This window comes from Sparus aurata, chromosome 21 (genome assembly GCF_900880675.1).
Source record: "Sparus aurata chromosome 21, fSpaAur1.1, whole genome shotgun sequence".
Taxonomy (NCBI): Eukaryota; Metazoa; Chordata; class Actinopteri; order Spariformes; family Sparidae; genus Sparus; species Sparus aurata.
Window position 1 is genome coordinate 14,757,650 of NC_044207.1, and position 16,092 is coordinate 14,773,741.

General features: G+C 41.7%; 2 protein-coding genes and 1 long non-coding RNA gene across 4 annotated transcripts; 2 read left to right on the forward strand and 1 right to left on the reverse strand.

Annotated features, from left to right (window-relative positions):
- The first annotated feature begins 478 nt into the window (after positions 1-478).
- best4 (bestrophin 4) lies at positions 479-4,223 on the forward strand. The gene is made up of 10 exons (XM_030403847.1): positions 479-546; positions 653-840; positions 923-1,023; positions 1,096-1,329; positions 2,061-2,215; positions 2,332-2,409; positions 3,135-3,287; positions 3,372-3,452; positions 3,550-3,704; positions 3,803-4,223. Exons 2-10 carry the CDS (start codon positions 689-691, stop codon positions 4,071-4,073), a joined length of 1,380 nt encoding a protein of 459 aa, XP_030259707.1. The 5' UTR covers positions 479-546; positions 653-688; the 3' UTR covers positions 4,074-4,223.
- Positions 2,730-5,165, reverse strand: LOC115573177 (uncharacterized). Its single transcript, XR_003982233.1, has 3 exons — positions 5,006-5,165; positions 3,868-3,996; positions 2,730-3,198 (listed from the first exon to the last, which is right to left on the reverse strand). It is a non-coding gene; the product is annotated as an uncharacterized LOC115573177 (long non-coding RNA).
- A 70-nt stretch (positions 5,166-5,235) lies between these two features.
- On the forward strand, positions 5,236-14,361 carry hectd3 (HECT domain containing 3). 2 transcript variants are annotated; one of them, XM_030403846.1, is made up of 20 exons: positions 5,236-5,301; positions 5,694-6,152; positions 7,762-8,015; positions 8,101-8,236; positions 8,445-8,566; positions 9,897-10,010; positions 10,480-10,562; positions 10,687-10,852; positions 11,304-11,385; positions 11,522-11,704; positions 11,932-11,984; positions 12,099-12,267; positions 12,351-12,464; positions 12,576-12,665; positions 12,848-13,054; positions 13,163-13,292; positions 13,504-13,578; positions 13,715-13,796; positions 13,904-13,975; positions 14,138-14,361. In XM_030403846.1, exons 2-20 carry the CDS (start codon positions 5,799-5,801, stop codon positions 14,220-14,222), a joined length of 2,571 nt encoding a protein of 856 aa, XP_030259706.1. In that variant the 5' UTR covers positions 5,236-5,301; positions 5,694-5,798; the 3' UTR covers positions 14,223-14,361. The 2 variants fall into 2 exon arrangements, with proteins under 2 accessions (XP_030259706.1, XP_030259705.1); XM_030403845.1 differs by having other exon boundaries at positions 5,253-5,342.
- Positions 14,362-16,092: the final 1,731 nt, after the last annotated feature.

Below are 16,092 nucleotides of genomic sequence, written 5' to 3' on the forward strand. Positions count from 1 at the left end.
CTGTCCTCTTAGCGCCCCTGGCTGTGACTGACTTTCTAACTTCATATTGTAAATCAGACTGTCTTCGTAGGCACTAGGCCAACTGCATGGCTAATTAAGCTAACTAGCTAATGGCAGCTATGGTTAGCGGTAACAAATGAGGGTAAATTTGTACATAATGTGCATTTATGTGTATGCATGTGAGTTGGTTTATGTATGTATGAAATACACATTAACATTTTTTTGTTTTTTTGTTCAGCTTTGTGAGGGAACACACAAACTACCTAATCATCTGTTACCATCTCCAAAGAATTTACTGAACAATAATCAATACTTATTAACATGTGAGTGAAATAAAAAATCGACATACTTTGTTGACAGGTTGTTTCAGGTACTCTGTAACTGTAGGTGTGTATCTCCTGGGCTTCAGGTTCCCAGGTAATAAATCTAAGATGTTCATTTATGGCAGCACAGCAGAGAGGTTTAAATTGAGACCCAGAGGAGGAACTTTTCTTCTCAGGTCAGCAGGACTCGACACAGGACCAGGTGACACACCTGCCCTCACAGGTAAGACACATCTTTAGATATTTGTTATGAGATGGTTGTAATAAAATGTATGTATCAACAGAAATTCCTTCCTTTAGATTTCTACATTCTTCTCTACATTGTATAGGAATTTCTGCCGTTTGGACGCAGAACAAACGCAGACATGACAGTTTCTTACACCCTTGAAGTGGCCAATGCGAGATTTGGGGGCTTCTCCAAGCTTCTGTTCAGGTGGAAGGGAAGCATCTACAGGCTGCTGTACAAAGAGCTTCTGGTGTTTTGTGGGGTTTACCTGTTTGTCAGTCTGTTTTACAGGTAAATGATTTTAAATCTTCAGTTAGCTGCAGTCTGATTGTGATTGTGGCCATCAGTTAAAGTTTTATTTTCCTCTCTGCAGGTTCATGCTCTCACCAAGGCAGCAGGATCTGTTTGAGCGTGTTGCCCTTTACTGTGATCAGTTCACCAACACCAGCTTCATCCCAGTCCTGTTCGTGTTGGGTGAGTCCGACTGAACTCTGTCCTGGCAAAATCTGAAGATGAGTCACCATAATTAATGCTTTTGTGACACAGGTTTCTATGTGACCATGGCCTTTAATCGTTGGTGGGGTCAGTACACCAGCTTCCCGCTGCCTGACAATCTGATGATGGTGGTGTCTGGGAACGTCCACGGGACAGACCAGAGGGGTCGTCTGCTGCGACGGACACTCATGAGATATGCCAACTTATCCTCAGTTCTTATTCTGCGATCCATTAGCACACGAGTCCTCAAGCGTTTTCCAACTCTGGAGCACATAGTCGAGGCTGGTAAGGAGAGAAATTAAACTTCTCAGTTTCATTTTAGTGGAGAATTTCCAAGACCAGAGACAGTTTAAGAAAACAAAAAGAGGGGGTGCCCTTTAACTGACTGATTTGAAGCAACAGGAGAAAGATAATGATTGATGAGTTGAGTCGTCTGATACCACTTTACACCAAAATTGTGTGTCTGTATTTGCAGGATTTTTTTAACATGGCATTTGACTTTTTCACACTGCCAGGAGAAAAATTGGCCTGTCTGTTTTTTTTGTGTGTGTCACAAACAGGAAACAGTTGAAAGCAGTAGATCATATACTTTATCAGACTAGAAGACGCCCTATCTCCAGTTCCTGGATCTATCCTTTAATCAGGATCCACACAGAAAGTTAATAGGGTCTATTCTCGATTGAGATCCGTCCTCCATCCGAGTTTGGGGAAAATCCATCAGGTAGTTTTTGTGTGATCCCGCTGACAAAAGAACAAATGGACATGTTGGAAGTAAAACTCCTGTGCTAGCATTGTAAGAAGATTTTCTAAAAAGACACGTTTTGAGGATTGACTTAAAAGATGTTACTGATTCTGCCTCCAATCTTCAGACAGGAGGTTTGGAACTGAGAGGCCCTGACTGTGTAAAAGTCCAGTCACCATAAACAGGCTGCACCCTGGCTGACAGTTGACAGCAATTCAGCAATATTTATATTACATCCACCCAAGTGGTACCAAACTGTCTCTTATCTGCGCAGGATTTATGACAACACACGAGCTTAAACTTTTTGAGTCGCTTCACTCTGATTTCAACAAGTATTGGATACCTCTGACTTGGTTCTCAAACCTGGCGTCCAGAGCGAGAGAGGAGGGTCGAGTGAGGGATGACATCGCTTTGAGACTACTGATGGACGTGAGAGTTTCTTTACACTTACTTTACTATATGTGAGAAAGAGAAATACGCATTATATACACATTCTGTTTAACTAATTGTATTTATAAAAGGAAAATATGAATGTTTACCTGCAGGAGCTGAATAAATACAGAGCCAAGTGCAGCCTCCTGTTCCACTATGACTGGATAAGCATCCCCCTGGTCTACACTCAGGTAGGATCAGGAGCTTGAGGGCAGTGTTGTAAAAAGTACTCAAGAGCTATACTTGAGTAAAAGTAAAGGTATCACTTACTTTACTTTGTTAAAGGTAGTAGTAATTGAAATAGTAATTGAGTTAAAGTCTGAAAGCATCTGAAATTAAATGTATGAAATGTATGTATGTATGAGTATGAAAAGTAATTTTTCTATATAAGTAAATTATACTATACTATATTTTATACTATACTACTATTATATTATATTTGCATGCATATACTGTGTATACTGTATATTAGGGGTCGATCGATTATCGGCCTGGTCGATTATCTGATCCAATATTCAGAATTTTTCTGATTACTGAAATCAGTATTGTTTTTTTTGTTTTTTTTTAAATCTGATTGTTGATTTTAAAAATGTTTGATAATGTGCTGCTGTGGTTCTAATGCAGCATGTCATCTGTAAAGTCACAAGTAACTAAAGCTATCAAATAAATGTAGTGGAGGAAAAGCACAAAATAGCAGAAAATGGATATATAGAAGTAAAGTACAAGTACCTCAATATTTTGCACTTAAGTACGGTATTAAATATACATTCCCTGCATGAGGGGTAGTACAAGACCAAATCAACAAAATGTATTTTTACGTAATTTCATGGCCAGTTATCTTCTTTATCTTTCACACTTTGATCCCAAAAAACCCCCAAAGTCTTTAGACGTGATCAGTACCTTGTTTCTTCTTCAGGTGGTTACAGTCGCAGTTTACTCTTTCTTTGCCTTCTGCGTGATTGGCCGTCAATTTCTGAATCCTGAGAAGGGATACAAGGGTCACAATCTGGACATGTACGTCCCTGTTTTCACCCTACTGCAGTTCTTCTTCTACGCTGGCTGGCTCAAGGTGAGACAGATCCATGTTTCACTTGTGCAAAATATATTTTCTTTCGATTTTGTCACGAAAGAGCATTCCTTTTCCACTCTGTAGGTGGGGGAGCTGATCATCAATCCATTTGGTGAGGACGATGATGACTTTGAAACCAACCAGCTGATTGACCGAAACATTGAGGTTGTCCCTTCAAGATATCGCTACAATTTGAGCCCTTGAAAAGCCTGTCAGTCATTTTAAACTGCAATCATTTAAAATCTGTCTCTCTGTCCTGAAGGTGTCAATGCTGGCTGTAGATGATATGTATCAGAACTTGGCTCCAATTGTGAAGGACAAGCACTGGGCGCAGAGACATTTTTCCATCCCTTACACTTTGTCGACAGCAGCAGAGTCTCTCAGGCCGGCCTTCAAGGGCTCCACCTTTGACATGAGGTGACCTAGTTTCAGTGCCTTTTCTTTGCTGCTGCACAGTCCAGTAAAATCAACACCACTGCAATTACCTGAGTTTAAAATGTCTGTCATATCTGCAGAATGAGTGCAGAGGATCTTGAGATTCACCAGCCTGTAGACACTCCTGGAAAGAAACAATATTTACCTCTGAAGGGCTCTCTGGGTGATGGTCTCAACGGTCTTCTGCAGAGGGGCAAAGGTATCCTGCGAGGTGGGAGCCTCCCTTCTCTGGTGGACGTCTCGTCACACCCAAATGAGGAGGATGATGCTGATGCTGAGGATAACATTGATGTCAACAACTGCGATGAACAAGAAAAGGCCTTCATTCAAGTTGTAGTGGAACACATCTAGTGAAAACTATTGTTTCAATCTGTGTGACTGAACCATTGCTCTTATTGTATAAACTGTTTTTGATTGAAGACAACTGAAATATGTTGTGAAATAAAACACTTTTTTCATATACAATCATTTTTGTATATGAAAATTATTGTGACAATTCAATGCTTTAATTTTTCATTTACATTATATAGTTGATCTTGATTCATAATTGAGGACATTCACATTTTGACAGATTTAAAATGACTTCAGAATGATTAAGTCACCCACATCTATCCTTTGTGATTTTAATCATTCTATATTCAAATGTATAAGCCAAGCACATATCATAAACATGGTATTGTCCACAGACATAACAGCAGATGCATTGGTGCACGGGACCAGTCACTGGTTTTATATATAGTCTGCAGAAAAATGGTGTATGAAATGATCAAAATATGTGTTTAGAAGGGCCCCTCGTAGTATGTTCAGTATTATATTCTTGGGAAATCATTACTGATAAGCAGCATTTTCCTGCTGTAGCTGGTTGATATTGAGCTAATCTGGAGTTCTTTACATACTATTGTGTCCCTCAATCCACAAAGATGCATCAAATTTGAAAAGATGATCATGTGTTTTTTTATAAAAGTAAAGTTTTAACCGCAAGAAACTATGGCTGTGAAATAATTGTGTGCATTTAGAGGTGTAGTGTTTTTTTTCCTCTGAAGGGTAGTAACCCTGTTGGGAAAAACAGCATAGACCAGCACCAAAACACCAGCATATGTTGTGTAAAGGTGCTGGCCTATGCTGGTTTTTCCAGCAGGGAACGCATTAATGTAAAGCAGCATAAAATGGAAACACAAATTCATCAAAACTCTATGCAAGAAAGAGAGTAACTGTGGTCCACTTCCAGCACTTCCGCATAAAAAACAGCATACAGTCTACAAAGGGTCACTGCATGCTTTTACCTGAATCCACGTGGTCTGCCTGCACATTGAAAAGAGTAAAATAAAATACAAAACAGAAGCTGGATCTTATTTTGTACACTCGCTGTTAAACTAGGTAAAAATTCAGCCATCACACACTAGCTGTGTGCAAACGTAGCTGAGTATACAACAATGTACTGTTTTAAACATGTGTATGGAAAAATCATGAATTTTAGTTGTATGACTTTTATTTTGAAGTACAAATGACGGAAGTGCGAGAGGGTCAAAAGGCATCTTCTGCGCTTCCGCGTTGTCAGAACTCCAAGAAACCCTCAACGGTAGATGAGTTTCACATTTTAAATACTTGTTGGCGGTAAAGGTACATACAAAATAACTTTCTAGACATAACTCTGACTTGTAGCCTGTGTTAAATTTCTCTGTACACTTTCTGAATACGATATGAGCTGTCGTAAACGCTGCAGGTGACGCTTATTTACTTAAAACCTAGCTAGCTTGCTAATGTTAGCTTACTCTAATGGATTAAGGAAGGAGTAGAGAGTTTTCTCACTGTCAGCGAACTTTGGTCAGATTTTTTTACCTTTTCCACACCGTACCCTTACACTCCCAATGAAAAAAAGCTGGAAATTACACAAATTCACTGGATTTGGATGCTGTTCATTGGAGCCTCTGTTATTCACGAATATTCGGTTTTGTTTGTTTTGTTTGACAGGAGCATCCCCTCTGCACCAGGCAGAAAACAAAGGCAGGACAGTGGTGTAATGTCAGCTGACGCCCCCCTGCTGCTGAGCTGCTGACTGTCACCTCCATCACCACCATGGCTCTGGGCGACAACCCTCACCTGCTGCTCGGCAGGATCCGCTTCTTGAACAGGTGCATCGAGTGTTTTAAGAAGAGCGAGCCGGTGCCGGAGTGCCTGTGTTACGTCCCCAGAGAGGTGTGCTACAAAATCTGCAAGGATTCATCGTCCACTTCCTCAGCCTCCTCCGGACCATCAGCAGGAGGCTCCACCGTCGGAAAAACGCTCGTCTCCGTCTTTGAGAATCCACACCAAACCCCACATATAAAGAAATTATGCAAGTACAACATTGAACCAAAGAAAGGGACATGTATCCGGACAACAGGGGAAGAATACCGCAACAGCCAGGGCCTTTGGGTCAAAATCATTAAGGTAAGCTCCTGTCTCTCTCCAAAGACACGTTAGCAATAAAGGAGGTTTACTCTGAACAATGATGATGAGCACGCTCCTCAAACTAGAACCCGGGTGATAGCTGGACCAACACTGATATTAGGGAAGTAACAGATTCCAATATCAATATCGGTTGATAAACACACATATTTTGCAACGATCCCTCAAATAATGTGGTTATCAAACACAAAGTGACAAAGATGTGTAACAGATGAAAAGCATTTTACAGTTTTACCCAAGACGGCAAAATTGCTGTGGCCCAGATCTAACCCACATCAGATACATTCACCTGGCCCACGTACAGCATGGAATGATGGCACATTGGCACTTTGGGGGTCCACTCCTGTTTGCCAGATCTGAGCCACAAGCAGACCACACCATGGCCCCATGTCACCCAAGAACCGAATAAACCAGAACTGGCCCAAATCGTGGGCCACAATTCATATATATTCTGGATGGCTGGATATAGCCCAGACTTGGATGTCTGTTTTTTGCACCACATCAAAATAATTTACTCTTGGGTGCTGTTTAGTTGTCAGCTATTAAATTAATCGCCAACCATTATCATAAAGGATTAATCAGTTCAAGTCATTTATTGAGAAACAGAATTAAAAAATGTTTATTAAATGTGCATCTTCTGGTTGTGGACAAAGCAAGACGTCATCTTGGGTTTTGGAAAACACTGATTGACATTTTTCTCCCTTTTCTTACATTATATCTGGACCAAACAATTAACTGATTAATCAACAATGAAAATAATTGTCAGTTGCAGCCCTGAGATGCGCTTGTCTTCATTATCTTCATAATTGTCTTCATATCAAGGTAACATCACGATATCTAAATTATCTTGTCCAAAGACTGGGGTTTCTATGTTATTTGAAAGGACAGAAAGGATAGACATGCTTTGGCAAGCTACTTCTAAATTGTAGAAAATGTTGTGGAATTTATTTTAAATAGTAGAGTTCATGTCACAGCAAGAAGGTCCTGGGTTTGAATCCACAACTGACCAGCTTTTGTCTGTAGTGGCGTCTTTGCACATTCCCTCCACAGTCCAAAGATATATGGGAGAGGTTATGTGGCAACCCTCCAAAAGATATACTGTTACAGACACTAACTGGGTTTGTTGGATGTACTGTGAACTCTTAATAATAAAATAAAAGTGCAGGAGCGAGTTGATAATGTGTCAGTTATGAGCATGTTGAAACAAAAGTTTTCATTCTTGTTTTACAGTCCACATTAAAGCAAACTTCTAATGTCGGTGGCTTTTATTTACATCAGTTCCATAATACGGAAAATGTAGGCCAAAGCCTCCAATACACTTTAACATGTACAAGTGAAGCCAAAGATCAGACGACCAGCCCTCAAATTAATTGATGACCTGTTGTTCCTCCAGTCAAGTTACACACAACTACACAACTTATCATGTCATTTTTAATGCCTTCACGCATTGGTTCACAATCCCAACTAGGGGTCGCCAAACCTTCATGTGGTGTCATGAGGCCTTCTTATGCTGGGGTCACTTTTTTATATGTGTATTTAAATGTGTCCTACATTTACACATGTTGGTTCAATGATCCATGTCGGTGTCCAGGAGCAGATGGAGGAGCACCGTCCAGGCATGGAGCTGGAGGAAGGCTGGATCCTGGTGTGTAAACACACAGAGGGAGGTGACAGGCTGGTACCGGTGGAGTCACCTGAGACCGCCAACAGACAAGAGCAGCTCTTCGGCTACGACCACAAGCCCTGCAACAGGTGGGAGAAGGTGGTGAATGTGGAGAATGCGCTTTACATCGGCTCCAAACCCAAAATTGCTGAGAGGGACGACGCTGCCGTCCAGAAGCTAAGGTGAGCCTGTGTTAAGTCAAACTAGAGGTTCAAGACTTCAGATAGCAGCAGAACGTCAAATGAAGCTGTTGTTTAACTCCTCTAGGTATGTTCCTCCTACCTGGACCTATGAATGTGACGAGGACCTGGTGCACTACTTCTATGACCACATAGGGAAAGAGGATGAGAACCTGGGCAGTGTGAAACAGTGCGTGACCAGCATCGATGTTTCTTCATATTCGGTGAGTCACATGCACTCTGTCCTGCCATAAAAGCAGGGATTTAGGAGTTTGAGTCTGATTTGAAGTCTGCGGTTGTGACATTTTGCAGTCAAAAATAGCTATTTGAATAACAGGTTACCTTTGTCGTGTTGACAGAAATGGCACGTAATGATTATGTTACATTGAGTGGGATGCCCCATGTCAAATCGCTTCTTATATTTCCTTTTAGGATGATCCCAGTGGAGGGGTGAGCTGTCTGACAGACGGCGACACTGAAACTTACTGGGAGAGTGACGGCATGCAGGGACAACACTGGATACGCCTGCACATGAAAAGGGGCACTGTAGTGAAGTAAGGATCCAAACAACACAGTTCATAATAACAAAAAAAAAAGAATAATCACAACTTCAAGGTGTTTAAAGCGAATTCCAGAATTATTAAACCTGGGCCCTATCGATCCAGTAAATCACCTCAACCAGCTGCTGCAACGTGATCTTTGTGGACAAGTTTGACTGTCAAAGTTTGTCTGCCGAAAGTGCTTCTTCTTGATTGTTTTTCTAAATGTCTGACAACATGATGGAAAGGATCCGTAGAGAGAGAAACTTTTTCTAAGAGTGTAAAATCCTTTGCTTTTAATGGGAAACGGTTAATCTATCGCTCTCCTCAAAGCTAATAAGACTCCACTGACAACAACAGTAACAATACATACAGTAACTTCATTGCACACCACAGCCATCCGGTGTAAGTCTTTCCACTGATGGTTAAAATAAACTCTTAATTCACAGACTGTTTTCTCCCCACTGCTTCTTGGTTTCTGACCACCCTCTCACCCCTGTCCTGATATTTTCACATCTAAGTGGTTAATTAAAAGTTAGTTTAGTGACAAACGGAGTTGGTGTAAAAAGACAAAAAAAAAAAGTTGTTTTTGGTGAGTTTTATTTAGTTTCTATTGAGTTTGAATGAAGTTTTGTTTATGATGATAAAATTACAGGTTTTGTAAATAGAGCCTGGTGGATTTGGCAAGAAAGATAAAACGGCTGTTTTAAAAAAGGATTTTACTCTTCAACAAAAAAGGTGTTTCTGTAGTAATCCTTTCTATGATGTTGTCAGACAGATAACAATCTCATACTGTCAAGGGAAAAAAACAAGCACCAAGTGAACATACTTTGGTGGTTAAAGTTGCCTTCAAGGATGTTATTGCAGCTCTTGTTGCGGCTACTGGCAGAGACGATCTACTGGGTGAATTCAAGAAACCTTTTGTGCTTACTAATCATTTACACATACAAATACTTAAACATAGGGCCCAGGTTTAAAAAAACAAAAACAAACTAGAATTTAGTCTTTTCAACGATCTTCATTGTAATCCAAACCCTGACCTTACTGTAGTTCATTTTTGTTTGAGTAATCTCTTGATGTCGGATACATATGATACTATTACATGTAATAGTCTATTACTATAAAACTATATGTACCGTTTTTCTGTATGTGCTTATGTAGTCCCACGCCTACATTTTGTTCAAGAGGGAAATAATTGATGGTCACTGATACAGTATACATGCAGTAAACCACGATACATGTCATGTTTGCTTAAATGTCATGTTCCTCATTTGATCTTTTATCTTGTTGATGAATCATGGACATGTCTCTATTCTGTATAATGAAAAGCCTTTTTGCTCCTCAGTAAGCTGATTTTGACGGTGGACTCTACAGATGACAACTACATGCCCAAGCGAGTCACAGTTTATGGAGGAGAGGGAGATAACCTGAAGAAGCTGAGTGATGTCACTATAGACGAGTGAGCATATTTAGAGAGGATTTTTTCAACATAATTCACAGAATACCCTGAGTGTGACAGATATGCTTCAGAATATGGTATACAAGCTTAAGAGGGGAAGACCTTATACTACTCATTTTGAATTAGGAGACCATGCTTTTTTCAGTACATAAAGGTCCCATGTCTTGGAAAAATGAGGATCGTTGGGGATTATAAAGCAGGTCTAGGTGATAATTGTCAAAATGCTCAATTCACAGCCCGTATTCAGAAAGTGTGCCTTTAAAAGCCAACATCTACTTGATATATTGTGTTTAGCCCTGTTAATGATATGAAGCTCTGCTAAAGAATCAGGACGTGTTTTCTCTTAATAAAAGTAGACAAATAAAAGTGTAATGTGTTTTATGAAGCCTATCTGCTTGCTGCATTGAGCCTTTTCATTTGTAGGAAGTTGACCAAGAATTTACACATTTCTGGTCTTTTTTGCCTCCAGCAACCTGATTGGAGAAGTATGTGTGCTGGAAGATATGACGTCTCACCTGCCTGTAATTGAGATTAGGATTGAGGAATGTAGAGGTAAGGCTTGTAAGCATGTTTCTCTATTTATTTTTGTCAGTACACTTGATTTGGTTAAAAAAAAACTTCTGTAGTGATGCCATGAAGCTTAAACAATGTTTTTTTCTCTCCTTTGGTTCTGTAGATGAAGGGATAGACGTCCGGATCCGAGGCTTGAAGATCAAGTCATCGTGTGAAAGAGACTTGGGACTCAATGCTGATGTTTTCCAGTCCTGTAACCTGGTGCGCTACCCTCGTCTGCAGGGCAACACATCTGACGTCCTGTACCGCAGAGCACTGGTCATCCAGAGGTAGATCAATATTCATCTACTGCCAGGGTTCTTTTAGCTATGGGACTCATGGTGGAATTACATTTTTGGCACCAGCTCTGTGTTTCTTGTAAGAAATATGTGTCCCCCGCCCGGGCACACTAACACATGGCCCAAGAGGGAACCAGGAGGGAACTTGCAGAGAACCAGGGGGAACAAGGAGAGAAACCAGAGGGAACCAATAGAGAACAAGGAGAAAACCAGGGGGGAAACAGGGGAACCAGGCAGGAAAAAGGAGGGAAGCAGAAGGGAACCAGGGAGATTTTAAGAGTGAACCAGGAGTAAACAAACAGGGATCCAACAAGGAATCAAGAGGGAACCATCTCAAGAAGTCAATAAAATAAGTTAGATTCAATTCTGTAATTGCCTTTATTGTATTTAAGTATTTCTCAGTGTTTGTAGGGGTAAATCTCCTCCGTCTCGCTCTCTGCAGGTTCATAAGCCTCCTGGACAGTGTTCTACCACACTTGGTACCAGCCTGGGACTACAGTCTGGGTACCTTCAACCAGATCAAAGTGAGTTACCATGAAACTTTTAAATAAATGATACTGGCACAGACTAACAATTAAAACACTATCTAAAAAAAGGTCCGAAGTGAAAATCCAACCAACATTCTTTTTATTCACTTGTGTGTTTTTCTGTGCCCATTAGAGCATAAAGCAGTTCCTGCTGCTGTCCAAACGTCGCTCAGCCCTCATCACACAGTGCCTGAAGGACTCAGAAACCAGTAAGCCAAACTTCATGCCCCGACTCTACATCAACAGACGTCTGGCCATGGAGCACAGAGACAACCCCTCTCTGGACCCCACCTGCAAGAACGCTGTGCTCAACCAGGTATGAAACTCTTAAATCATGGTGACATCACTTCCTCAAACTAGACTCTTGAATGGCCTTGAAGTGTGAAGCATAGAGGTTACTTATTCATTCCATGTGATGAGATTTATATGTGCGAAGGGAGGATTCTGATTTTGGAAACATGTCAGTTTAACATCTGCCAGACTCTGTGATGAGTTATGTGTGTGGTTACTGTTACCTTATGCTTTATATTTCTCTCCTTGCAGGTGTATGAAGGTCTGAAGCCATCTGACAAATTTGAGAAAACTTTGGATTACAGGTGAGCTTTTGTAGGCTTGCATCTCAGACTCATGTGTCGATATTTCTTGCATGAATATGACAGTAACTCTAGGATGCTATAATCTAGGGTCTTTCCTCTTGTTTTTTCTTTTAGATGGCCTGCTCGGTATGACCAGTGGTGGGAATGTAAGTTCATCGCAGAAGGAATCATTGATCAGGGAGGTGGATTTCGGGACAGCCTGGCTGACATGTCTGAGGAGCTTTGCCCCAGCTCAGCTGAGTGTCCCATGCCTCTGCCGTTCTTCAGCCGCACGTCCAACCAGGTAATCGCCACGCAGTTAAGATTCAGTTGTACTTCAGTGTTTTCAGAGGTTGTGGCTTTTTCTTCACCTTGCTCTTCTTTCAGGGGTCCCTAGAGGCCAGAGATTACTACGTTCCTAACCCGTCCTGTAAAGAGTTCCAGAAGTATGAGTGGATCGGTCAGCTCATGGGAGCTGCTCTCAGAGGAAAAGACTTCTTGGTGAGTGACGCTCATCCTCAACCTTGTCAGTAACATCGCTATGAAGTAAGACTGGGTAGATGTGAGATGATGGACCTGATTTTCTGGCCTCTTCTGTGTGCAATCCTGCAGGTCTTGGCTCTGCCTGGGCTGGTGTGGAAGCAGCTGACTGGGGAGGCTGTCAGCTGGAGTAAAGATTTCCCTGCTGTCGACTCTGTGCTGGTGAGGACATTGAAATGATAACAACTGCTTAAAGGAGACCTTTTGTGCTTTTCCTTTTTTTCTACTTTTCTGCCTTTCTTTCAGTGTTATAGGTTATTCTGCATTTAAAATATCCTGGGGGGCTTAAAGAGACTAAAACTTATTCTAGTCATTGCCAGAATTTAAATTGGATGTGTTCTCAGGTAAACCTGCTGGAGGCCATGGAGAACATGGACCAGGAGACATTTGAGTTCAGGTTTGGTGAGGAGCTGGTGTACACCACCCTGCTGAGCGATGGCCAGATGGTGGATCTCATCCCAGGCGGCAGTAATGTGGCTGTGCGTTATGAGGACCGCAGCGAGTTCATCCGCCTGGTGCAGAAGGCTCGGCTGGAGGAGAGCAAGCAGCAGGTGGGACTTGGTTTCTTGCTTTTATTTTTCAGTACTAACTCATCCAGTAATTATGGTGCATATGGAGCTGCTGGATAAAGCACCTGATGAAGTGCACGTGTGTTACAGATTGCGGCCATGCAGGCGGGGATGTTGAAGGTGGTCCCTCAAGCAGTGCTGGACCTGCTCACCTGGCAGGAAGTGGAAAAGAAAGTGTGTGGAGACCCTGAGATCACTGTGGAAGCCCTGAAACGACTCAGTGAGTGTGCAGCCAAGAACTCGCCTTCGACTATAAACACGTGTTTTCTTTTCTTCTATTGTTTGAATAGGTGGCACTATGTTTGTTTTTAGATATGTCGGCAGCAAAGACCTGTAGGTGCTTGATTGTAGATTTTCTTCAATTAAACACTAGTAAGGGCTCTACATCATTTTATCTTAATGCATCAATGTTGTTTCTGTCTCCCTACCAGCACACTACGAGGACCTGGAGCAAAGTGACGTTAGAGTGCAATACTTATGGGAAGCACTGACGAACTTCACCAATGGTCAGTTCACTGTTAAGGTGTATTTGTTGTGCTGAAAGTGTACAGTACACCTCTGTTATAGAGATGAGATCAGGACTATGAACTGACATTAATGGCTGTGACTGACTGACTGACCGATTTAGAATTTTGTTTTCAGAGGATCGCAGCAGATTTCTGAGGTTTGTAACTGGGAGAAGTCGTCTTCCTGCGCCCATCTACGTCTTCCCTGACAAACAAGGGTCAGTGCAAGTGCATTGTTAAATAAAAGCGATCACAGAAAAATGAATGGCACGATAGCTAATCATTCATTCTCTACTTTGAAATTTTGTTTGTTTCCCGATTTTAGCTCTGAAACAACGGATGCTCTTCCTCAGTCCTCCACGTGTTCCAGTACTCTTTATTTACCCAACTACCCAAGGTAAACTAAAGTTTTATGTTTGTGTATGTAGACTGTTACTATATAATAATTAGTTTTCACATGTACTCCGAGATCTTATAAAGCAGATAACATTTGGAAAACAATTTTTATTACATTTGTTGCATCACGTCCTTTCCTCTCCTCATTTGTTCGGTCCTGCAGCGCTAAAGTTTGTGAGGAGAAGCTGCGTTACGCTGCGTACAACTGTGTAGCCATTGACACGGACATGAGCCCCTGGGAAGAGTGATCCTTTGCTGCTCACTGAACAAACTTTACAAACCACTGTGGAATGGATAAATCTTGCCAAGTTTATCACAATATCATATATCACAACTGCCAATTAATCCTAGCTGTATATAATAAAGAACTATATGGAAACATGGAAATGACTTTGGTGTTTTTTGAATGAAACAATAAAAGAACACATATGTTTAAATTTGTTTTAAACGGGTTGTGGCAGGCTTGTCAATTTCAGTGGGAGGTTATAAGAAGATGTCTGACTGTTGAAAAAGTGTCATGAGTGTTACGGGTCCCAGGATTGGTACCAAAGTAACAAAAGAGATGTCTGTAAAATACAGATGAAGATCAGCAGCAATGAAGACACATATTAACCGTTCGTCATCCAGGTTGCATCTGAGGTACGTGCGGGAGATCCCCCCCCAAAACAACCTGGGGCACAATAGTTCCTGTGTCACATGGTCCACCTGTATGCTGCTAACGTTTTCCACATACATTTGTTACAGATGAAAAATAAAATAATTAGACGGTTCACCATATTATTTGGCAGAATATTAGACCCAAGAAATTAAAGGAAATTACTTTTCATCTTATCATCATCTTTCAACTTAAAGAAACACCACGAGTGGTCACTATATTTTTGGGGTGTACCACACACTCCCCCACTAACAAAAGTGGCTCCCGACACTTAGTAATTCAACTGAAAACTCCCACTTAGCAATACAAAATCTCAATAATATCAAACAAATTTCTGTGGGGTACCCAAAATTCTAAAGCATGTTACTCGCTAACCATGCATGTGCACAATGTGTTGTAAGCATTCAGTAGCAATGCAAGGGAAAAGCTACGGGCTGGTATGTGGGATGGATAATGGGCATGGGCTGGAATGAGTGAAAGAAGGACTGGGGATACTGGTGAGTGTAAACAGGGGGCTGAGTTCCTATGGCACCCACCGTGAGACGTGGCTGGTAGGTCGGTCGACCAAGTGAGGGGTAAGTGAACATCTGGCCAGGGTGTCTGTCTCTGGTAGATCTCCTTAATGTGGGTTGGGTGTCAAGCTGAGTCTCTTGGACGTCTTTGCGTGAGTCATTAGCCTGAGACAGCTCCTGTTCATCATAAAGCTGGGGTTCACCAGGGCCTGGTGTGCTTTCACTTTGTCTCTCTAGTTCCTCCATATTAACACATTCTCTCTCAGATGCAGGTTCAACAGGGGCTGTTTCTCCAAAGCAGGCTCCTGTCCATTTAGGATTATTTTGTGTCTCACAGGTAACTCTTTGGTATGGTACAGGATAACTCTTGGGATTTCCCTGGTATCCGCAGCCAATATCGTGGTTGACTTTCCTCTTCATCTGATTCACTTATATCATCATTCTGTGTCTGTTCAGTTGTTCTGATCGGTTTTGTTGACCTCAAATCTCTCTTTTGTGACTTTTCAGTCGCATTTGGTTCTGGTGGCTCAGTGGATAAGTCATTTACTCGGAGCAACAAGTTTCGATGGAGAGTGCAGGTGGGACGACTGCCAGTCTCAGGGCTCACCTTGTAGACCGGGTTATCTCCAAGCTGCTCTCTAACAATATAGATGACTTTTTCCCAATAGGGCTTGAGTTTACAAGGACCTCTTCTTTCAGCAATGTTACGGACAAGGACTCTGTCTCCTGGCTGAAGAGTCACACCTTTGTTTCTTTTGTCATAATAATGTTTGCCTTTGGCACTCGACTGTTAGCTGTTAGTGCTTGCTATTCTGTATGCCTCTGTCATTTTCTCCGCCCATTTCTCTGCGTATCCTCTTGCTGTGGTTGTTTCTTCTTTTGCAACCAACCCGAAGAGGAGGTCGACAGGGAGTCGTGGATGGTGACCATAAAGCAGGTAGTATGGCGAGT

Coding starts and splice junctions, on each gene's coding strand:
- hectd3 (XM_030403846.1), top strand. CDS start 5,799: ATGGCTCTGGGCGACAACCCTCACCTGCTGCTCGGCAGGATCCGCTTC. Junction 8,567..9,896: donor AAAAGGGGCACTGTAGTGAA/GTAAGGATCCAA, acceptor TTTGCTCCTCAG/TAAGCTGATTTTGACGGTGG. Junction 11,705..11,931: donor AGAACGCTGTGCTCAACCAG/GTATGAAACTCT, acceptor CTCTCCTTGCAG/GTGTATGAAGGTCTGAAGCC.
- best4 (XM_030403847.1), top strand. CDS start 689: ATGACAGTTTCTTACACCCTTGAAGTGGCCAATGCGAGATTTGGGGGC. Junction 1,024..1,095: donor CCCAGTCCTGTTCGTGTTGG/GTGAGTCCGACT, acceptor TTTGTGACACAG/GTTTCTATGTGACCATGGCC. Junction 2,410..3,134: donor TCCCCCTGGTCTACACTCAG/GTAGGATCAGGA, acceptor TTTCTTCTTCAG/GTGGTTACAGTCGCAGTTTA.